This window comes from Colius striatus, chromosome 3, assembly GCF_028858725.1.
Source record: "Colius striatus isolate bColStr4 chromosome 3, bColStr4.1.hap1, whole genome shotgun sequence".
Taxonomy (NCBI): Eukaryota; Metazoa; Chordata; class Aves; order Coliiformes; family Coliidae; genus Colius; species Colius striatus.
The window spans coordinates 20,005,010-20,029,680 of NC_084761.1; the positions used below are offsets into that span (position 1 = coordinate 20,005,010).

Consider the following 24,671-nt stretch of genomic DNA (forward strand, 5'->3'; position numbering starts at 1 on the left):
ATATGGTGGATGTCAGGAGGTTGGGGTTTCTCTTTTTTCTGTTGTATCTAGTGACAGGACAAGGGGTAATGGGATGAAGCTGGAACACAAAAAGTTCTATTTAAACATAAGGAAAAACTATTTCACTGTGAGGATGAGGGAGCCCTGGCACAGGCTGCCCAGGGAGGGTGTGGAGGCTCCTCTGAGGGTGTGAAATCTCTCTGGAGATTTCAAAAGCTGCCTGGAGGCATTCCTGTGTGACCTGATCTAGATGGACCTGCTTGACCAGGGGGCTTGGACTAGATGATCTCTAACCAACCCATACCATTCTATGATTCTATGTGATACGTCTTTATTAAAAAAACCCTGACCTTTTATTCAGTCCTTTATTTCTTTGTATTCACCTGTTATGTATCCATTTCCAAGACTTTTTTTCTTAGTCCCATTGTTTCTAATGTTTGGTGAGGTTCCTGAAAATGATTTCAGAGACACAGTTTGACCTTAGTTCTATAGATCTTCCTTATCCATAGGCTTATTTTCACCTGTGGCAAGTGCATGAAAGAAGATTTCCTTCAAAGCTACACAGATTTTTCCTTATTATATTTTTATTCATGTGCTTAACTAATTGTATCCTTTCTATTTCTACTGTAAGTAAGGCCATTTTGGGGTAACTAATTTATTCTTGTTTATCCTTGTCTTTACAGCACTGAAACCCATTAATTAAGCTTGAACTCCTTGATCCATCACAGGTAGAGCTTTAGAGATAGACACAGCAAAGAAAATAAGTAGAAACTGCAACCTTCTCAGGGAAAAAAAGAAAAACAAATGTGCTAATGTAGCAGAAGGGGAGTCTGTTCCTTGACATTCTCATCAGCAAGTTTTTCCTCTTATTTCATGTCCTTGAAAAACTCCAAAGTCTCCTTTTCCTTGACTTTTCTTTGTTTGGTGACCCAATATTTTCTCTGGTCCTGTAATTAGATGAAGTATAAAATGAATTCAGAAATTTATTAGTGAAACAATTACCATTAATACAAGCTATGGGGGCGAGCAACAGATGCTCACAAGTTGATGATATATTTTTAATTGCATCAACCGGTTGACGTGCAAAGATTAAAAAATCCTGTGTTTACACAAGTGCTACTTCAATAGAAAGGACTTCCATCTGCCTGTGTCCAGATTATGCCAAGTAGAGTCCTGATTGTCCACATTTACAGCAGTGAAAGCTAATAAGCTTAGAAATACCAGCTGTATTTGTGAATTATACAAGGAAAGAGGAAGTGGGTCTTGTAGAGCTTTATTTCTGTAAGTGTCAAGCATGTACCCAGATTATGCTGTCTCTCAGCTGATGTTTAGGTACATCATAACTGTGGTCTTGTGGGTGACTTAACACAAAAGGAAGATTTCAAAGCTAGAAAATGGTTTTAATCCTCAGACATTTAGAAATATAGATTTAGAGAAAACTGTTGGAAAGGATTATTAATGCCTGAAATGAAAATATGCCTTCCAAAAGTAGCTTTCAGCTGAAGATGTTCTAGTAAAGAAAATACCTTACCTGCCTAAAATAGCCTTTACAGTGAGCTGGACCCAGGGTGCAGTGGGTTCCAAACATATTTGTCTGCCATCTTTCAGCATAGCTCTGCCAAGAAGGAAATAAAGATGTTAGGACTATGTGGATGCCTCCCACTGTCCTGATGTTTTGAAATTTCTCTTAGCCAATTAAGTGGCTGGAGGACATAGTACCAACTTTGTTTATTAAACTTGTTTGATATTTTCCAGCTAGCATTTCTGAGGGAACCAGAGGCAAATGATTTTCCTATACTTTTTCAATACTCAAGCATTTGTCTTGTTAATGAATTATGTCAATGTAGGTGCTTATGATGCAATCTTTTTAACAAGCCTGATAAATGTTTTATTTAGTTTCTGTTCTCTGTCTGGTCATAGTTTTGCAGATCTTTCAGGAACTTCATAATCTTGAACGCTTCTTTTTTTTAAATCGAGTCAGGCTAAAATTGCCAGTTACTAGTAAAGTGGAACTGGATGACACATGATGCTGCACAGAAGGTGTTATTGTACAAGTGTTATTTGCTTATGAAACCATAATGAAAGCATGAATCCTGAAAGCTCTCTTTTGTTTACGGGAATGCATTGATGCAATTCATGTAAGTAGTTCCCGATGCAATTCTAAATGGAGCTTATGGTGTCTTTTACTTTGTACTCACATGGATTTTACAATCTAAGTTCCACACTCCTTGCACAGGAAAAGGGTTAATATGCAATTCTGACACAGGGAATAACTTGCCATGTTTCAAACTTTGACACATACAGACCAAGTTAATAGGAATTATCTGAATTCATATCAGTGGGATCAAGATTGTATCTTTGATTGATTCTTCATTGTCTAAATTATTATTTGTACCCTGAACGTGTTATGACAATCTAATTCTCTGCTCTGAAGATGATCATAATTAAGACATTACCTTAGAGAGGTTTTAACTATTGTCTGGAAGTAGCTTGTAACATCGGCAGAGAATCAGTTAATTCCTTCAGATAAAAGGCCTAATACCTTACACTTAGCATTCCACCTAAAGTAAATAAATAACTAGGGTGTGAAATGCCAAGCCACTTCCTCCCACTGAAAGCAAAACTCTATTTTGAACAAGTGCTCACATGATCTCAACATTTTTGCAGTGAGGTCCTCTTTGGCTTAGTCTCACACTCTGGATAGCCTTGGGAGGGATGAACTTGGAATGAGTGTTTATGCACAGGCACTGGAAGCCTTTTTCCTTTGTCTTCACTGAAGTTTTACCTGTAGAACAAAAATAAGTTATGTCTAGGCAAATGAGCAATCTCGTTCTTTGCTCCTGTGAAGCCAAGAGTATTCCCTTCTTTCAGCCTTATTCCTGTTACTCAGACATTCTGATTTGCTCAGACTTTGAGGTAAGACTTTGAGATAAAATTAACTGCATCGTCACAGTGGCAGCAGTTCTATTTTCAGAGCTGCTGAGGTGCAGATGCGTTTCAAGTTAAACTTACACCTCTCAGTGAAAATATGTTGATGTTTTCATAGTGCATTTGTGCCTGGCCAGATTCTACACCTAAATTGCATCACATGAGCAAAGTAGGTTAGCATCATGGATTATGTCCACATATTAATTATTAGTTTTTGCCATGACCATCTGCTTATATTCTTTATTCTTTTCTGCAAATTGCATAATTCTTGCTTTGAGGAAGCAGTGTCATTGACCTGCCTACCAAGAATAAAAGTACAAACCGGAGGAAGTTGTCATTTTGAAACAGAGAGTTATATGGACTTGTTTAGAAAAAAGATCCTGTCTTAATTTAAACATTTCTTAAAAGATAGGGTTAGGTGAATAAACTCATTTCCTGACAGAAGCATATTTTACCCCCAGAAATGGCCACAGCATCCTAACAGATGCAAATACAAATGATACTTTTTCTTTCTGAATGCCAGCTTACTGAAGATGCACATCTCTTGCAGAAAGTCTACGTTAATGTAGCATAAGCTCACTTGCATTTGTATACGGATATTTATTTGTTGGTTATGTGATTTTTAAGAAATCATTGTCTTACCTTCTGACCCCACCAGTAAGACCAGGCAGAGAACCAAAGCAGTGGCAAGAGATTTGCTATCCATTGCAGTGCAGAAGGTTTCTTCTTGATAGATGTCCTGCTCTGGTTCTCTTTCCCATCAGATTTTATAACAGAAAGGTGCACTCCCACCACCAAGGTGCTGGACAAGTGCGCTTCAGCACATGTGGGTTCTGTACTCACAGGTTTCCTAATCCATGAGAGGGTTGCATAAGAAATGCACATCTGAGCAGTCCCTTCAGCAGCACTTCAGAATTCCCCAACTTACTTCTGCTGCAGTGGATTTATAATTACTGATTTAATTGTGATTATTTTCCATCACTTTTTGTTTGCATTTCTTCATGTGATGTTAGTTTCAAGCAACAACTTGCACTTGCAAGAGCTTGCACTTGGAAATCAATACAGCGTTACCAGATGTACCCCTAAGCCAAAATAAAGAGATTTTTTTTTTCCCCTTTCTGAGTGTAGAATTTCTGTTCAGAATTTCAAAATTCTGTTCTGAATCTGGTATGACTCTAATGAAGTTATTTAATTAATGTCTTAGGAAAGCAAGACATAACTAGTTTCTATTATTCTCTGAAAGGATATTGCCATTCTATGTTTGGCTAAAAGGGATTTAGATGCTTAATTCTGTACTGAAAAGCTTCCCTAGTCATTGAACAAGAAATGATGAGCTTAAAATGTCTGAGGCATTATCATCTAAGTCACTTAAGCTGTTCTGAAAATTTTATTTGTTCTAAAGATGAAAAGAAAGTATCTGACAGTAAGAGCTGTAATAGATATGATTAAAATAAGCAGTTTGGAAGTTGCTTGGTTTTCTTTCTAACCTCATGTATCTAGAATAATCATGGGTGTTTAAAACAGAAGATAAACATGTCATAAGTGAAATCTCTCAAGTATTCATCAGGAACTAGTTCCTAGAATGTGTGGCTTAGTCGTTGTGATATGACATTTTCTTATTTTTGTGAGGTGAACAGAAGGCAGTCTCAAGGAAAGAAACTGGACCAAATTGTGATCTGACAAAATACATCATCCAGGTGAATTTCAGTAAAGTTAAGAAAACAATTGAGTTTTGAGAAAGAGGAACCTGCCAAATGAAAGCCTTGGTACTGAGTTCAGGGGAGATGGCAGTTAATCTTGATGGTATTTCTTGGATGGTATTTCTACAAACTAGATCTCTAAAAGAAGACAGCTTGTAAAAATTGATCAGAAAACAGGAAGGTTTGATGGTGTTAGCCAAGTTTGAACAAAAACTGTCCTCTTGAGAACCTTTATTTCCTTCACATTCTGAGGATGGGGCCTAGCAGGCTGTGTAATGCCGTGCTGTGGGACAGGGGCAGGGGTGTGGATAGGGAGCAAAGTACAATTGGAATAGCTGTTATCTTCCACAACAGTTTGCTCAAACAGCACCAGAAATTCCCTTTTTGTCTTGCAAAATGACCAAACACAAGCCATTTGTGCAGAGTATGAAGTGGTTCCTTGGTGGAAAAGACCAAAGCAAAACAAACATTAAAATGTTTGCTCAACTTTCTCATATTCTGAAGTGTTTGCTACTTGTATTCCAACCATTCCTCTGTAAATCACTGTGTTACGAGCAGATGTGTGGCCTTACAACTGAAGCTTTGTTTCTTAGGATTTCTTCTGATGTTGTAGTCCTCCCACCTCACTAGAATTAGGGAGGATGCTCAGTGTCTTCCTTAGTGTTTATCTGGTTTCCCTGCTTATTTAAGTTAATGGAAAACCTTATTCGGTGCCAGATTCTCAGCTCATGTGCTGTCCCAACACCACCACTGCTACGGTCTTGGAATTTCTGTGACTAACCACTATTTGTTCATTATGTGCTATCTGTGAATTTTATCACTGAGTCTGGCAAGAAAAGAGGAAGAAAGTAGATAACTTTCAAAGTTCTTCCTATTGGAAACCATCTGCACTCACCACAGACAAGAATTTTCGTTGTAATTAGCTTCCCCCCCAACTCAGCTGCCACTTGCCCTTTTGAGAACCCATGGTGTGATACAAAATGAAAGAAAATGCATCTACTTTTTCAAGTCTGTGTTTCAATAAGAAAATTAGTCACTCACAATATTGAAATGAAAACATTTCAACAAGCATTTATTAGGTACATAAACATAGATCTTTCACATAAACAAACAAATAAATATCAAAGATCAATGACACTCTTACGTGAAATTAAATAAATAATCACAAGTAAGTAAGTAAGTAAATAAATAAATAAGGTAGAAATAAATTAAACCAAATATATAAATAAATAAAGTGTGGGGAGTGAGTGTCTAACCAGAAGATGGTATTACAATACCTTGAAAATGATGGCATAAAACTTCATGTCTTAGAATTTGGTTCCTTAATTTTGCAAGCTCTCCTCTCACGGTCAGTATCCCACTGTGTGCCAGTGACCCAGGTACAGTTGATGCTACCTATTCAGGCTTTCCTGGAGAGAAGGAGTCACTGGACTTTTCTTAAACAGTTAACAAAATCGGAGGGTGTCATTTCATGAAAGCTCTGTTGGAAGGGCACTGCCAGCTTTGTCCAGCTTTGTTTAGTAAAAATGACTCAAGAATCATCTCCATCTCCCTTCACAAGACATTTTTTCTGCCAGCTTTTCTGATGTCAATGGTTTCTCTCCTACATAAAGAGAACTCTTTAAAAGACTTAAAGTGCTATTGTCGACTAACTACAAAATGCTGTTAGAAGTGTGAATGTAGGAGGCACAAGGAGTTGATCTGCCAGAAGCTGGATTAACATCTCTCCCATTTTTGCCTTCCTGGAAGGGTTAGGACTTTTTTCTTGTTTGTCCTAGGACACTGTGTCAGGTTTGGTGTTTGCCCTAGAAAGAAAGAAAGAAAATGGAAAAGGAGGCAATTAGAACTGTTCCACAGAAAAGGTATCATTTGCTGGAATCAGATGAAATCCACCACTAGGTTTTTTTAATCCACCACAGGGTCTGTGCTTGTGTGTTCAACCCCTTAGAAGCTGTTACTGAGCCTAAGGCACACTGGTAGTTTGTGACCTTTTCACAAGTCTCCATTAACTGTGGGCTTCCATAGTTTGATGTTTCATTTTACACCTCTTGGGCTTGATTTTTCACTCACTCCTCAAAATGCTATTAGTTTTGAAAAACTGACTGTTGCTTTCTACATTTGTAAGCAAGTGGAAGCTGCTTAGTTAATGCCTGGATTTCCTGAGCACCTGAGCTGCAGATTTCCATATGCTTGTGCCTTACAAGAGATGTAGCTAACATTTACATGGGGTGTGTGGCAGAGGAAGGGATTGAACCTCATGCTGTAACTAAAGCTCACAGCAATCATACTGTTTGTCCCAAGTAGTAAACACAAACAATAGTAACTACCTAAGGATATAGAGTTTTGGAACTCTTTACACTGTATGTGTTTGCTAGCTCATTTAAAATACAGGTTGAGAAGAAATGACTCACTTGTCCAGGATTGCCTTGATGATCAGCTTCACCCAGGGAGCAGTGGGCTCCAGGCACACTTCTCTGCCATCTGTCAGGGTAGCTCTGCAACACAGAAAATAGGGAAGGGAAAAAGTTGACTTTGTGAATGCCAAGGCAAATTCCTTTTTCTCTCGTAACCTCATTCCAGGTGTACTCTTACATGTTCTCCTTTAAGCTGTCTCTGTTGAGGCTGTAGCCTAACATAAAGTTGGGGTATTTAAATGATTTTGTATCTTCTCATATCTGTTTGTTTTTTTCCCCCCAGCTTTCTTTGTGTTCCTAATGTTGTTTAACCAAAAGGTTAACTCTTTCCATCTTGATTCAGAAACTGTACTGCCCAGCCCCTAGGAATTTTTTTACAGTAAGAGCCCTAGAATTGTGATCGGATCATTTGTGTTCTAATGGTAGGTTTTTCATTGACTTAATTAGAAACATGATCATATTTTTGACCCAGCTGTTAAAATTTATACTTTGATCACTTGCTCGGCATGGCTCCATGAGCTAAATTCTCTTCTTAGTGAAAGAGAATAACTTCTGGTGGAAGTTATTTGCTGTCTGATGGTTGCAAGTTTAGGTTTAAACGTTGCATGGGGTGCTTGAAAAGCAGGAATTGGCAAAAACAACATGCAACTGATTACATGTAGTGTATCATTTGTAAGAGTAATGCGTGTTACTGTTCTGCATTCTGACTAGCTGTGCCCACTGGCTTCTTACATCTTTCAGAGAACAATTACATCATCCTGTAGTGATGAAAAAATCTGTTTCCTTCTTATTAAGTAATCAAGTGGATTTTGCAAAAGCACTTACATGACTTCAACGTTCTTGCAGTGAGGTCCACTGGGGATGAGGTTCACATTATGAATGAACTTGGGATGGATGAACTTGGAATGTGTGCCTATGCACTGACACCGGAGTTCAACTGCCGAGCGTGGCAGGGCGTTGCCTGTATAACAAAAAGGAAAGAAAAAGGTGGACTGTTTCACTGCTTCTACAAGAGTCACCATAATTCCTTTAGCTTATGGTGTTAAAACAGTTATTGGCTGCACTTTTAAGACAGCACAGCATTTGCACTAGTTAGGAGAACTTTAGCCAAGATTTCTTTACCTTGTATTCCAACCATGGTGATCAGGAGAAGAGTCAGGACAGCAGCCACAGCCTTGCCCATCATGATACAAGAGTGTTTCTTCCTTGTGTACCCCGGCTCTGGTTCTGTAGCTGCAGCAGCCTCAGAGTGGCCTGTGCCTGTGCTCTGAGACCTGCGGTGCTTATATACCACCTTGGCCTTCCCTGAACACTCTGCCGTCATGGGTGGGTCATACCACTGGAAACTCCAAACCTGTAAGATGCTACTGTGAGCTGAGTCACAGGTGAGTGGGTAAACCCCTTTCCCTAGATTACCACAAAATTTCTTTTCATTAACAGAAAACACTTTATTAGTTAAAGAAATGTGAAAACAGAGAATATGTACAAAATTGTCCTGTACTTAGCTTTGTGGAATCTATAGGGGTTTTGTAATACTCTATTTGTTGTCATTATTTTCTTCTCTACCTTACTACTGTTGATGTTATTATTATGTTACCAGAAATGTTCAATCATTTTTATTAACAACAGAAAATATAATACTAAAACACAAGTGGACTCTTTAGGGGTTTAACATGAAGGAATTCCATTATTGTCTTCTGCCAGATAATGGAGACAGTCAACATAGGACCAGATATGAATGAATATAGGTTTATTATTCTCTGACTCATCATAAAGGACACAGAGATTTATGTATGCCAGATTATACACTAGTGTGTATACTATATATTACAGATACATATTACTGTATAGATCAGTGTCTGTAGTTTTACACAAGGTTGTAAATACCTTAGAGGATGTGTTCTCCATAGTAGCCTAGTAAGATGTGTAGATATGAAATTAAGCATGTGTTTTTCCTGTAAATTTTCAGCTTGCAGTGAACATAGCTGGATTAGCTAATGCAAGCACATAAGCATTTGATTACAGTCCTTCTGTGCCAAACCAGAGATCTGCTTAGCGAATATTCTATTTTCAGCCATGGCCATCAGCAGATGCTGAGGAATACGTAAGAAAAGATCAAGTGTGTTTGAGACTTATCCCTATCAGTCTTCCCACTCTGAGCCTACTTTCACTTGATGCCTTCTGATTCTCTTATGGGAAAATAAGAAGTAGATATTGATCCTTATTCCTGATTTCCACTCCCTTCATAATTCTGTAGACCTTTATGACATCTCCAGGTTGACCTCTTTTTAGCACATGTTATCCTATTGCAAGATGGTGGAATAGACTTGGTTGTTAATTCCTATATCTGCACTTTTTATTTTTCCTTAACACATTATTTCCATGCACAGCAATCTGTTCATAAAAATGCAAACTAGAGTATCAATAGAAATGTGTTCTGGCTGGCATACCAGGCAAAAATGGAAATATGAATTGCCCTGCCTGAAGAATATAGACTTCTTTTCTAAATAAATACAAAAATCTCTTCTTTGTCTTTAACTTCATTGATGTTTTCCATTAAGTCAAAGATAAAATTTTCACTTCTGTGCTGTGCATGCAATGAGGGTGTTACCCTTTATCTTCTTTGCATAAAACATCTAGCCTGTTGTGTTTTAAGCAAGCATTATTTCTGCTTTCTTGATACAGACGGATAAGGTGCTTGTGGCTCCAGTACGTTACTACTCAAATATGAAGAAAGGGCTTAGGTGTCTTACATATATCATGCATGACATAATGATTACCATATAACAAACCTTGATATGGAGCAATGGGAAAAACTGAGCAGAGTTCTGGACCCTATGTTTTTGCTTGTAATTTAAGAGATAGTAAGCAGACGACTTGGCCTGCAAAAAACCCACAGTCAACAAAGATAAAATTCCTTTTGTGGTTACAGAGAGAAGTCAGGAAAGATGAACCGTAAATGAGAAGATCACATGTTTTATTGTAAACTCTTGTGATCTGAGCTGAGGAGCTGCTGTTTCATTTACAAGGACCTAATTTTGGTGATGTGAAGCAGGTGAATTAAAAGCCGCTGAATTTCTAATGTCTGATCTCTAACTGAAGATAATAATTCCTAAGCCTAAAGTATGGGTATTATAAACAATATCTGGTACCCTCCATTTTTTTGTCATAAAAAATGTTCAACTTTTGACATTGATGTGTGATATAGAAGTCCCTGTCCAAATCACATGGCAAACTGGTACATGCTAGATGAGTTCAAATCAAGCTGTAGATGCTATTGCAGGCAAAAAAATAGCTAATTCAGGCTTCCACATCAGTTAAGCTATGGCATAGCAAAGAATAAGGGCAAGAGTAAGGTACCTGAGTGAAAAAATTGGAGTTTCTCAGATCATTTTCTTTATGCTTCTCTCCAGCTTTCCCTGACTTGTGAATGGCCTGGAATTTTAAATTTCCTTATGCTCCTATGAGCAGTGGGGAATTTCTTTCCCCTGCAGAACCTCTTGCACTGCTCTGTCCTCATCTCCTTCAGTGTTTGCTCACTGGTATCTTTAGAAGTCCTCCCTCATGCTGGGATTTTAGAGCCAAACATGTAATAGTTCATTTAGAAACAGATGAGCAGCTGAGTCAGAGAATGTGACAACTCCTGTGGGGGTTTTTCGTGAAGAGTATTAGGTTCAGCAAGAGAAGGTCGTCCTGACTGAGCTTTAGATTTCCTTCAGGCAAATTCTTCCTCTTATTTTCGTATACTCCTATGACCCTGTATGCAAAACCTATGCATACTTTTGATCTGCAAAGGGAAATTTCCCAACTTCTTTGCATTTTCTTCTGGCAGTCTGAGTCTTTAGTGTATTTGGTGGTGAAACAAACTCTACTATGTATGTTACCTTGAAGCAGCTTGACTGAATTGAGAGGCCCAAACAGAGAACATACTTACAATTACAAATACCATCAGTGTATCTCTTTCCCCCTTATTTCTTAATTAGATGGCAAAAAAAACCCACCAAACCCAAGATTTGAAGTTTGCCAGCTCTCACACTGAAGGACTTTTATTTGAAAGATGTAGAACATACAACTGTAAATAAAGATGCCATGAGATACATGGTTAGTACCTGTCTTCTCACTGAGCTTCAGCAGTATCCAAGTCAGCCCTCTGTGGAAAAATTTTCTTTTTCTTAGTTCTTACACAGTTCTGAAAGCCTAACTCATTTTGATGAGCCCTTCTTCTCAGGAAAGGCTCACTGAAATTTGTGCAATTGTCTCTGCCCTTCTTCTGGAGCTTTTTGTGCTTGATATTTGCCCCCATTAAGAAGAATGGAAATTGGATTCATGTGTTTCTAGAAGTGCTGGGCATGGAGTGAAGTGTGTTTTCTGAATTGGTTCTCTATTGGACAGATGTCACAAAGGTCACTGCGTGAGTGCTTTATTAATTAGTCATAAAGTTGCATAAAGTTTTCTGAGAACAAGGATGAAAGCCAGAGCTCTGCTGTACCACAGTACCACTTCCTCACAGCGCAGGAGATGATGATCCCTATTTGTGTATTTTCCGTGCAGCCCGTTCTTCTTGCTGAAGAGAAGTACAGTTGCAACATGTATGCTGTTGAATGTTTTTTTCCACCTTACACTGCTGATGAAAACTCTGGTCAAGAAAACTTGTCACGTGAACCTCTCTGCAGCACAGACAAGCACTCTAGCAATATACAATTATATGACACGTCTAAAACCATTACTGACCCTTCTATCTCTCTATTCTGAATTTTCTGTTAGCTGGCTTTATTTCCCTTTGTTCCTCTTGTTAGCTGTTCTGGATTCTAGTGCTATGCATTTAATACTCCAACCTTACAGCTGGACTTCAAAAATTCAGTAACAGCCAAACTGAGCATTGCTTCAGCAATGTCCCTGAGCCTCAAACAGAACATTTATGGTTGACTCAGGACTTTATTCACAATTTTCAGCAGTCTGAAGGAATCCTACATTGCAGTACTTCCTTTCCATGCCCTTTGACCAACTCACAATACAATCAAAAGCTATTTACTGCTCAGGTTGGATGGAAAATATCTGCCTTTGTATATTCCTGGGGTTTTCCCGTGTATGTAGCAACTGCATAGGAAATGAAGTCATCTCCAAAAAGGGAAGTAGTATTGAAAAAAAGTGAAAAAAAAAGGAAGAAAAGAAAAAAAATGGACAGGATGCTGCCTGGAGCATGATAAGGAAGTTCATGCTACTCAACATGCATCAACTTCTTCAAATTCAAAATGACCACTGTGGTTTAACTGCATTTTGAATTAAAAAAAAAAAAAAAGCAATAGGATTACTCAGGGACTTTCCAGTATTTCAGCTGGTATCACCATGTGTTGTCTGTCTTGTTAGATAAATACCTGTTTTCATTAATCATCATTAAGTAAATGAAAACCAATTACAATACATGAACCAAAGAGTTTATCTACAGGTTAACTATTTGCCTTACTGAGTGGATAGCATCAGTTTTTGCAAATTAGCAATTTATGTTTGTTCTGCTCTGTGTCATGTTGATTTTGAATATCTGCTGTGAAAAAAATTGTTTTCCCTTATTAATTGATATAAATAAGGATTTGTGTTGCAGCCACACCTGGGCATTTTACTTTCTCCTGCAGTTGTTATACATGCTGGGCAGAAGTCAGGAAGGTCAGCCAAGATGGGAACAGACCCTGAATCATGACTCTTCTCACCCAGTTCTACTCCTCAAGAAAAAAAGAGTAAAGGTAGTACCTCCAGCGTATACTTTTTCTGACTGGTAAGACTTTGCTGGAAGGGAATGGTTTTCATGGGAATTGAACTAATTTTTCTTGTCACTGGCTTTTCCTCTTCTTCATTTTGTGTTGCAATTTTGTTTGTATATTACATGGAAAACTATAGGGAATAAGTTACATTTTTCTGCCTCTTGTCTTCTCCTGCTATGGAGAACTTCCTTTAACTCCAATGGATTTTGCAACACTGATCAAAAGGCAGCAGTAAGTCAAACAAATGCTTTAGGCATGATTGTTCCACCTTCTCCCAGTCCTCATAGATATGTTACAGAAAACCAGAATATGTATGTGACAGGGCAAGCTTGCACCTTGTTTTTTTGTTTTGGTTTCTTTTGTTTCCCCCAAGCACTGGTGAGTAACTCTCTAGATTTTTAAAGGACCAGTGGTACAAAGACAGCACTCATATTTTTTAAGCCTCCATGGATTGTCTGAAGCATTATCACACTTGTGGAGAGCAACTCTATTTGTGTGTAAAGTTTCTTAGATTTTATGAACTTTAAATTAAAAGTACCATTGTTTAGCAGTGTAAATCTCAGTCTAACCGTCTTGGTAGTTATACTCTGAGTCATATCTCCTCACTTTTAAGTCTTCAAAATAAAGTGACTTGACAAGTGAAAGTAGTCATTTGTAATCTGACCTAAAGTCATCCTACCCAGGCTGATCTTCTTAATCTGAGGTAGATACTATCTCTGTAGGAGTTATTTATGTACAGTATGACTGTGTGTCTGATGTTTACCAAACTCCAGTCAACCAAAATCTGAGCTAGCTTGAACTGTCACGGTTCGAACTGCAAGCAATTCCTAAGGTGTGTCCTGAGCTTCTGAAAGCTCTAATCTCCTTCTGCCATTCCTACTTTCCCCTCTCTTCAGTATTATACTTCATTGTTTGTCCTTTCTCATCTTGGACTCTCTTTGAATAAAAGGTATCTTCTCCTATTTATTGTAGGAAAAATATTTGTCATTGGGATTCAGTGAAAAATGTGAAAGTCATTCTTACATATAACCGTTTCTCTTAATTCCATCCCAGAGCTAATTTTCTTTTACAAAAAGTAATGTAATTTCAAAATCCAGAATTTACCCATTTCAATTTAGCATTAGTGGCCAATGCCAAACCCAGTCATCTGAATATTTAATGTAGATCAAGGATATGAACCTACAGCAAGGACTTTGATTTTCCCCAGCAGTTTCTTCCTGAAGATCTGCCAATACCTGTTTGTTAAGTCCAATCTGTTGAGGTATCTAATCCCAGTAGAGTTAACCAGGAAGCCATCTATTATGAGCATAAAGCATGCACTGGAATAGTCACTGAGCTGAATGTTTAACCACTCATGCAAAACAATATCTCTTCCCCATTCTTCTTCAGTATAATAACCACTGGAGTGCTTGGGAACTGTTAAGAGTCAGCACGAGCTTCAATTCCAGCATGTCTGGACTGGAGAAAGGCCAATGTCACTTCAGTCTTCAAAAAGGGCAGGAAGGACGACCTGGGAAACTACAGGCTGGTCAGCCTCACCTACATCCCTGGAAAGGTGATGAAACAACTCATCCTGAATGTTGCTACTAAATATATGAAGGAAAAGATGGTTATCAGAGGGAGTGAACATGGATTCACCAAGGGGAAATCCCATTTGAACAACTTGATAGCTTCCTACGAGAACATAACTGGCTGGCTAGATGAAGGGAGAGCAGCGGACGTCATCTACCTTGACTTCAGCAAGGCTTTGGACACTGTCTCCCATAACATCCTCATCAGAAAGCTCAGGCAGTGTGGCTTGGATGAGTGGATGGTGAGGTGGATCGAGAGCTCGCTGAATGACAGAGCCCAGAGGGTGATGATCAATGGAACTGAGTCAAGCTGGAGGCCTGTGGTTAGTGGAGTTCCACAGGAATTGGTTCTGGGGCCAGTCTTGTTCAACATCTTCATCAATAATCTGGATAAGGGGACAGAGTGTACCCTCAGTAAGTTCCCTGATGACACCAAACTGGGAGGACTGGCTGATTCCCCAGAAGGCTGTGCTGCCATTCAGCAGGAACTCAACCAGCTAAAGAGTTGGGCAGAGAGGAAGCTCATGAGGTTCAACAATGACAAGTGCAGAGTCCTGCATCTGGAGAGGAACAACCCCACCCACCAGTACAGGCTGGGGATTGACCTGCTGGAGAGCAGCTCTGCAGAGAGAGACCTGGGAGTCCTGATTGATAATAAGCTAAACATGAGCCAGCAATGTGCCCTTGTGTCCAAGAAGGCCAATGGCATCCTGGGATGCATCAAGAAGAGTGTGGCCAGCAGATCAAGGGAGGTTCTTGTCCCCCTCTACTCTGCCCTGGTGAGGCCTCATCTGGAGTCCTGTGTCCAGTTCTGGGCTCCTCATCTCAAGAGGGACAGGGAAGTGCTGGAGAGAGTCCAGACCAGGGCCACCAAGATGATCAGGGGACTGGAGCATCTTCCTTATGAGGAAAGGCTGCGGGAATTGGGGCTGTTTAGTCTGGATATGAGGGGACTGCAGAGTATTTACAAATCTTAACAAATATTAATATTTACAAATATCTACATGGTGGATGTCAGGAGGTTGGGGTTTCTCTTTTTTCTGTTGTATCTAGTGACAGGACAAGGGGTAATGGGATGAAGCTGGAACACAAAAAGTTCTATTTAAACATAAGGAAAAACTATTTCACTATGAGGATGAGGGAGCCCTGGCACAGGCTTCCCAGGGAGGATGTGGAGTCTCCTTTTCTGGAGGTTTTCAAAACCCACTTGGATGCATTCCAGTGCGACCTTATCTCGATGGATCCGCTTTAGCAGGGAGGTTGGTCTAGATGATCTCTATAGGTTCTTTCCAACCCCCACCATTCTGTGATACTGTGATTTTCATCTCTCAAGTGGCATGCATGAGTGCACACTGATCGTCTTTCATAAGGTTCATCCCATTAATCACACATATTCTTCAGAAAAGATTTCTATTTCTTCTGCAAAATCTCCACAATTTCTGCAGTTTTATAGAACAAAAAACTTGGGTAGTAAGATGTTATCAAAAAGAGTTTCTCATAGACTGTCAGAGAATAGTCACAGTTTCACAGAAAGACATAATAAAATAAGGTTGGAAGAACCCTCTTGAGAATGCCCAGTCCATGCTCAAACACCTATGCATGTGCACACACACATCCTACCTGTTCAAAGCATGGTCAGATACAGCAAGTTGCTCAGGACCTTGTCAAGTTATGTTTTGAATATTTGTGAGGATAGACTTCACAACCCGTGACAGAGTTTTGTCCGGAGCTCCTTGTTCATCCATGCAGGCCTCCTGCTGCCTTTGCTTGACTTCCCGCTAGCTGGGATGGACAACTCTTGAGCTTGGCAGGGAGGTGACACCTCAAAATCAGCCAGCACTCCTGGACCCCTCTGCTCTCCAGGGTGGTCTCCCATGGGATTCTTCTGAGCTGACAAGCTCCAAGTCTGCTCTCCTAAAGTCCACAGCTATGATCCTGCTTTTTGCCTCGCCCCTTCCTTTTAGGATCCTGAAATCTACCACTGACGATGCTGCAACCAGTTGACCTCAGGATCATTTATGCTAATAACCTAATCATTTTAGTGTGGTAACTGGAGAGTGACATTTCTCAGTCCAGCAAGGAGCACCATGACAAAAATTGTACCTGACTCTGTGACTCAGTGTGACCTGTAACAAGAGGTGATTTATAAATCCTGGCAGATTTATAAATGCTGACAGGTGGGGATGGTTACTTTGGCAATGTATGGCATTCAGTTTGAGCCTTATGTCCAACGTGGAATCTTGTAAGATCTCCTAGCACGTTAACATGGCTGCTCTAACAGTCCTACTGTATGTGAACTTTATTGTTACTTTTGTGTGGCTGCAAATTTGATACTGATCACAGGTGGAGCGTGGTATTTCAACAGTGACAAAAGTCACTGAGCACAGAAGGCCTAGCAGGCTAATATAGTTGGGACATAAACATTTTTCAGGCAACAGTACCTCACAGAGTAACATTCAAGGCATTTAACTCTCCAGTCTGGGTAAGCATGTTCTTACACATAATTGTGTTAACCTGGAGCCATCTCTGGTGAAAACTTGAAGTTACACTTGTGGAGCTGCAAAGGTCCTGTAATCACACTGCACCTCACAGCTCTGTTTCTAGAATTTTTAAATGCTTTTCTCTGTGAAATGCAAGTCACTTCGGAAAGTACTGCAAATAATAAAGTTGTCCAGCTCCGTGCATTAGGAACAGTGATAGAGGCTTAAGTGCTTTATCTCATTCTATACAAGTGGTGGTTAGCTGTAAAACACTGTGCAATTATTACTTCATAAGGATTTGATTTGCTCTTTATTGAGGGAGATGTAACAGTATTTTTGGTCACGGAATGGTTACTAAACTGGAGTTTGAAAGCAATTTCCTCCCAGCTAATGTTGCAAAATGAGCAGGATGTGCACTTGTTGAATTGGACGTCACTGTTCACCTCTCACATGAGTTTTTGGAGGATGCTATAGAAGTATGGCAAAGGGAATAGCTATAGATTACACTTGACCTCACAGCCCTTGTTATTATAATTTTAAGTAGTAAGGCTTGAGGTTCAAGGTACAGAATTGAACAGGAAGGGACAAAATGAATTCTGGAGTATATTTATGCAGCCTCATTGACATCTTTTGTCTTTTATTCTAGTTTCAAGATAGAGCTCAATTTATCATTGACCTTTGAAACACTATCTACTGAAAAACACATTCAGAATTTAAAAGCTGGTGTATTATTTGTTGCTCTGCCATAAATGCTGCTGCCAACAGATGAGAAGACCCTGCCCAAGCTTTTTATCACAGCAGTACTTTCCATCATGTACTTTTTCCATTGATGTTTTGCGATACTTGTTTACCAAGTTACTAATTAAAAATTGTGTGTCATATCTTAAACTCACCATAATGCATTCTGAAAGGAATGCTTGTAATTCTGTATAAGCCAGTGCATGTCCTGCTCTTTTCACAACCCACTCTGAAAGGAAATGCCAAACATTATGGTAATCATTTACCAAAAGAAGTTCCAGATGAGAAGCATGTGTCTGTACCAGGTGTAAGAGCAAAGAAGTGTGGTTTTTCACACACATTTCTTGAGTATTGTTGTGATTTGTTGATAGTAAGAAGTGTAAACCAGCTGGCACCAGTTCAGACAACAAATAAATTGGTTCCCTTTTAAAGATAATAAAAAATACATTTTACATTAAAGAACTTTAAAGCAAGTTGTGTTGTACCACGGTGAGTTCCTCAGAGTCCTTCTTTATTGGCCTCTCCTTATTTCTCCTCCGAATCAGACATTTACCAATAACGGTTATTGTGCTCTTTTACTATATATTGGACAGATTAATCCAGAAAGGAGTAGTGTTTCTTGTTCACATGCAGTCAAATCAGAGATTCAGTGCAAGACATTTGTGATTTATTTTGAGATCTGGGAATAGGAACAGGCTGAGATTTCCGTGGTGCCTGTTATTGCAGATATGGGTTGGTTTTGGTTTTTTTTTTCACTCCAGTGCTGGTCATTTTATTTTTAGGATTTAGATTTAGGTTATTCCCTGTTTATTTGAGAGGTGTCCCATTTTATACTCTGTCTCTGTGATAGTGGTAGTGAAAGAACTGAGGAGATGGTGCAAACCTGCACTGCAGAGACGGGAACAAGAGGCCAGGGCTGAGGAAGGCATGGGAACTTCTTAGGCTCACTTCCTCAAAGCTGTATCTCTCAAACCATGTACTTAGTTTGGAACACAAAAAGTTCCACTTAAACATACGAAAAAAACATTTCACCATGAGAGTGACGGAGCCCTGGCACAGGCTGCCCAGAGGGGTTGTGGAGTCTCCTTCCTTGGAGGTCTTCAAGACCCGCCTGGACACGTTCCTATGTGACCTGATCTAGGTGAACCTGCTTCTGCAGGGGGGTTGGACTAGATGATCTCTGAAGGTCCCTTCCAACCCCTACCATTCTATGATTCTATTAGTTGTAACAGTATAGTCTGCAAAATTATTTACTGTAATTTATTGTCTGAAGTACCAGACATTCTGCAATAGCTGGCCAACAATAACTGAAGGATGAGCGACAGTTGCTCAACAGCCTTGAGTTGCTCTACACCTTGCTCAGGTGCCATCAAATTAAGTTATGCGACACAATGGGATTACAAGACGTAATCATTTTAATTACAAGACATTTTAATCACAGAACAAAAGCTGTCTTTATTCAGCTTTACTAACATATAGGTCACTTCATCTCATGGCAGGTTTGGTCATGTTGGCTCTGCCTGATAGTAGCAATGGGTGTGAATTAAGGAAGTGTTGGGAATCTCTGAAGATATGCTCAATCCCTTAACCTCAACAGGAGGCAGTATCAGGTACTCAGTGCAGCTCAGGAAGCAGTCAGACCATAGTGTTATTATTTCTGGTTTACATCTACTGTCACCACTATAGCATTACAGCTTAGGCTGGAGGCCTAAGGTGAATTGCTCACAGATATGCCTTGTGTCTTTTAGACTGTGAATATGTCTCCCTGTGCTGTTTAGTGGCAAAAGGCAATGCTGGTGTGTTGCATCTTTCCTATTTTTCAGGGTCCCGTACTTAAGCCCATGTGCTCCCCATCACTCATTTCAAGATGACTCATCCAAAGGCCATTTTCTTGACATTCTTTTACTTGGAGGCAGGAACTTGGTAATAAGTTTCAGCAAGACAATAAAATCCTTCCCGGATCATGTTGCAATCTCATTAAGTTGCACAGTGTCACCCCGGGATCTGTGTGAAAAGAACTTACTTCTGCACTACTGACATGCAAGCAAGGACACTGCCATTTTGAAAGAGCAGTGGTGGTCCCTCTTCCAGGACAGCAGGGCAGCTTCCTGCCTAAAAGTAGCAATCAGCATCCTAACATTTCTGCTGAGTGAGAATGCTTCTGCTCTGAGTGGGCAGTGTTTCACCACTGTTCAGCCTAAGTTCCTGGTGTAGTGCTTCAGTGGGTTCAGAGTAAGTATCTGTCTCTCTAAGAGAAGCAGTGAGTGGATGAATTAGAATCTCTCTTTCATCACAAACCCAGCAGACAGCATACACTTAAGGAAGTCAGGCAAGGCAGAGAGCACACATACAGGGTTTCTCACAGTAGTTGGAGTCCTACCAGGTGGCATCTTAGTGCCTTTGGTGCAGGGCTTACAGTGAGTTGTATGACTAGCACCAGCAAGCCCCCCATTTTTTCAGTTTTTAAGGATACCTAGAATAATGGGCTGCTCATCTTTTGCACACCACCTTTGCAAAAATGAATAATAGTAGCTGTGAGTCAGCCCCAAGGTGCTCTGCACGCTGCCCCGTTGCTGAGCCATAGCTCTTTGACCTAGGACAGAGCCTTTCCACACCCTTCAGTACTCTTGCACAACCAGCAGCTACTTGCCTTTGTCCCAAGCAGTGAAGAAGAGGCTTGAATCACAAAGCTGAAATCTGAATCTGGATCTGAAATTCCCATTCCTGTGTGGGTATCTGAATACAGAATTTTGCCTAAGACTCATTCCAAGGATGTGAAATCACCTCGTGAGAAGAAAACGTAGATGCCCATATTTTCTAGCTAGCTTTATCTAGGATGGGATGTGATGCTAGCTTTCTGTAGGCAAGCTAACTGCATGGCCTTTGACATTTAAATTTGTACCCTTGAATCTGCACTTGCTTACTTAAATAAGTGACCTGATGTTCATGTTTGTAACTGCTGTTGAAGTTCCTAGGTATCTGACAGCAGTAATCAAGACAATTTTAATATCTTACCTTAGAAGTGCCCACATGAAAACACTGTCCCATTAGGAATTTTCAGCTTAAGGCAAATCCTTTGTAAAGGAAAAATATAGGGATAACCCAGAACAAAACCAGCAAGTAAATTAGATTTATTGCATGTACGTGGTGTGGAAGATGGATAAACTGAGAGAAAAGACAATCACATGTCTGAAGCGTTAACCTGGAACCCTGGAGATTTCAGTCCAGCTCTTGGATGTGGTGCAGTTTTGTGACTGTGGGGTAGCTGATTAGGCCAGGATATGCATAGATCTCATCAAAGATCAAGCTGTCATCCTCAAAGGTCATGCCAGAGCACATTAATTACCTCTGAGGATTTAAATTTTAATTCTTTGTGCCTAACTTCTCTATAAAATTACTTAGCTGCATAGATTGAAGCTGCCCGTCTCCCAGGAGATGTGTATGAGCTATTGTGACTCTTTTCTGGAGGCTCAGAAAAAGAAACATTCTAAAGCATACAGAATGGAGGAAAGTTAGTTTAAAGGCCTTGAGAAATGAGTGTTTAATATTTTAATTTCATTAAAGAATATATAAACTTGAAAAAATAGGAGTGGAGGATCACCATGGCTTACTTGATTAAATAAAGTACTGGTACAGTTCTTAGCCATAACAAGTACAAACCTTGGACAACGTAAGTGAAACTGGGTATTCTTTTTGCAAAAGTAGGACTTGTGAGTCACCAAATATGAAGTATGAATCTAGAAATCCTTTGAAAGAAACATCACCTTTGTTTTGCACAGGTTGTGTGAAAAGATGCAAATTATGAGTATGAGCTTATCTTTAACTACACATTAACTCTACCTTTTAAAGTGGAAACAGAATCTGTAATTCAGAAAGAGAAAGGTCTGCCTTCTTCCTTCCTGAAAGAAACCTACTTTATAATCCTCTGGAAATGATTCAAGCAATGTATTTCACCTTCATTGCATTTCATAAATAAACTAACATTAAAGAAAGCATTTGAGTTGGATTAGAGTTTTGCTCCACACCTTAAAGCCAGGAAGTTTGGCTACAGGTGACACACTTGTTTTCAGTACATCCCCTTTTGTTTTTACAGTAATGCCAGTTATACACACTAGTAGAAAGTGGAACTTCCTGCCAGAAACTGATGCAGGTCTAACATTGCATTTGTGTGATTTATTTTGCTTGAACTAATACATTGTTGTTAATTGCAAGGATCTTATTCACCTTACTGAAGTGATTTCCTTATCAAACTTTTCACTTGTGTAATCCGGTATTTTTTTCCCCCATCCCACATGCCTCAACAAGACTGCTTAAGTGAAAAACATTATCAAGATTTTCTTCTGGTATGTGATACAGTGCAAGCTTCAAGCATCTAGGCATCAAAGATATGTCCCACCAGTGCTGAAATTCATTTCACATGCACATAGTTCACCAGCATTTGGAATTCAGAGATGTAATGGTTCTGTCTCAGAAGGCGTGAAAAAGGTGAACATGATAAGCATCTGATCATTTAATGATGTTAAAGTCCATGCAAGTATTTTACTTGAAAAAGCCTGAGATAAAGCTCTGAAAGAGTAGACACCAATAAGAAAGGAAAGTTGTAGGAGGGTACCAACTGAGAATAATGCTTACACCAAAAATAAATTCACAGAATCCCTTTGAAATCATCTTTATTTAAATACAGTTTAATATTTAAACATCCCAATGTTCAAATATTTCTAAATCTATTTCCCATGAATAGAAACATAATGTATTTAGTGAGATAGCAGCCAGAAAATACTGTTAGGAATCAGTGCTCGTTTATAGCAAGTGGACAAGCTGACAGCAGGAGGCTATCAGGGCCCAGCAAGGACCAGCTGCTCCCTCAGGAACAGGGAGCCAAGCTTCACACCTCAGCAGGGCAGGCAGGGACCTCACTGCTCAGGCTCCCTCTCACAGCCTCTGAGCAAGGTGAGCCAGGCAGACCCAGAGATCACAGCCAGGTTCAGCCCATACCACCAGGGAAGTTCATGGCAATGAAGTCCAAGGACGAGCTACAAGTGCCAGGTCAGAGGTCTGGATCAATGCTGTTCACTGTCAGGCAAACCCAAGGCTGAACAAGAGATGAGCACTTCTCCACCATAGTTCAAAAGGATAGAAGTTGAATCCCAAGCACAAGCTTCTTGTCCTGTTGAGTGAGGGGTTGTCTGGGGAGGCTCACCAGCACTGTTAAGGCCAATTGGTGCAGTCTGGCCCAACAGCAAGCAATCTCTGCTACAGCAAGATCCTTTAGCTGGAAATATGGAAGGAGCAAAACTTAGTAAGACTTATACCATCTACCCATGGCTACAGACTGCAAAAATTGAGGTTTCAGCTTATGAGACCTTCTGTGACCTTTCTGAATGTTTCCTCAATCTTAGGCAAGTTTTCTGAGCAAAAGTAAAACTTAATCAAAATAATTTCTAAACAGCAAAGGAAAAATATAGAGGTTTTTCCTTCCAGCTATAGCACAGCAATAAAGCCCTTTCTGATTTTTTTTTCCCCTTCCAGCAGCAAATGACAACTGAGCTTTAGGAACATATCCTTTTTTTAAAAAAAAAAGGTCTCCAATACATGCTTCTCAGTGTAAGTAGTCCTTTACTGCTATCCTGTGTGAGGTTACTTCTCAGTGTCAGATATTGAAGGGTTACATGTGCTTGCTATGGGCTTGACCTTGTAGCACTCATTGGCAGTGGCAAAAAATACCAGTTTGTGTTTGTTAGCTGTAGGTGCTTTAAGATTAGCTGAAAGCTTGAAAGTGGGATGATTTTCAGAGTTCTTTTTGTATTGAATGTCAAAGTAGGTACCCAAACCCACACCATCATTTGGAAAAACCTTTGTGAATTTCAGCATTCTTAAGGTTTTAAATACTTTTGTTACTACTGATGAGGTTTTAGACTAAATTTATTCATATTTCCAGGTAAGAGGTGTTACCTCGAAGCAGCTTGTTACTATTAACAGCCATTGCACTTTTGTTTTCTCCTAGGAGAAATTGCTTTTACTATTATAACAGAAAAAAAGAATAAAGAAGTATTCCCCTACATTTGATCTGAACACGATACACTAGAAGTGGTGTGAATGAAATACACTAGAAGCAGAGAATAAAACCCAACATAAAATGCTTGTCTCTCCCATAGATTTTGAAGTGCGCATTTAAAGGCTTTCCAAAGTATTTTAAGGTTCTGCCCTAATACAGTACCCAAACATGGACTCACATTGCATTCTCAGGCGTTGCTTTGAACTGGAATAGAATAAGCTGATGCCCATGTGATTTTCAGAACTGATGACAAAGAGGTATTCACATTTTATTTTATGAGAAAGAATAATTTGTGATACTACATTCAAGTAACCTGCAGCAACAAGTTACTGCGTGCATACACAAACACTCAGGAAGTACCAAGCTGTTGACTGGCTAACCAAACCTTCCTTTTGAACACAAGTGCTGCATTGTATTGCCAAGTCTATTGTGGAGTTTGTGTTTCTAGTGTTTTGCTGTGTCAGTTTCGGGCACATCAGCCTGTTCCTGGAAATGGTCAGATTATCCATATGGGTCAGAACTGGTAAGATGCTTATGCTTATTAAAGATGTATGCCATTCAGAGACATGCTGTTCAGCAGTCTCAGTGGAAATGGCATCTAACAGACAGTGAGGGTCTCATCCCAGGATAATTCCTCTCAACAGAATCCTCCTTTAGCATTAGTCCCAATATCATTCCCTACTTTTCGCATACAGATTTTATTTACTGTCCACTTAGTAAGAACAGCAGCTAGGATGAAAAATAATATCTGTAACTGCTGCAGGTGATCCAGTGTTGGCATACCTCCCAAGAACCACAGCACACCAGTGCCTTCATCATTTTAGGTGCTGAAGTATCCAGCAGATAAGAGCTCAGCCCTGTTTATATGGTTGCAGTGTTTGATGGGAGAGAATGTTTTGTCTGAGTTTAAAAACCCAGCAATCTGAAAGCTAAAAGAACAAATATTTTCCTATTCACAGCAATGGCAGAAGCAGCCTCTTGCACTTGAAATGGAATGAGCTAGAGTGGCCATATCCATTTCTTGTTTTG

General features: G+C 39.7%; 2 protein-coding genes across 3 annotated transcripts; both read right to left on the reverse strand.

Moving 5' to 3' along the window:
* Window positions 1–566: 566 nt before the first annotated feature.
* On the reverse strand, window positions 567–3,763 carry LOC104551534 (interleukin-8). Its single transcript, XM_010203764.2, has 4 exons — window positions 3,571–3,763; window positions 2,647–2,785; window positions 1,532–1,615; window positions 567–947 (listed from the first exon to the last, which is right to left on the reverse strand). The coding sequence occupies exons 1-4, from the start codon at window positions 3,632–3,634 to the stop codon at window positions 872–874; spliced, it is 363 nt and encodes a 120-aa protein (XP_010202066.1). The 5' UTR covers window positions 3,635–3,763; the 3' UTR covers window positions 567–871.
* A 2,108-nt stretch (window positions 3,764–5,871) lies between these two features.
* LOC104551535 (interleukin-8) lies at window positions 5,872–8,228 on the reverse strand. Of its 2 annotated transcripts, XM_010203763.2 has the most exons (4): window positions 8,165–8,228; window positions 7,868–8,003; window positions 7,040–7,123; window positions 5,872–6,433 (listed from the first exon to the last, which is right to left on the reverse strand). In XM_010203763.2, exons 1-4 carry the CDS (start codon window positions 8,226–8,228, stop codon window positions 6,403–6,405), a joined length of 315 nt encoding a protein of 104 aa, XP_010202065.1. In that variant the 3' UTR covers window positions 5,872–6,402. The 2 variants fall into 2 exon arrangements, with proteins under 2 accessions (XP_010202065.1, XP_061849660.1); XM_061993676.1 differs by lacking the exon at window positions 5,872–6,433 and having other exon boundaries at window positions 7,010–7,123.
* Window positions 8,229–24,671: the final 16,443 nt, after the last annotated feature.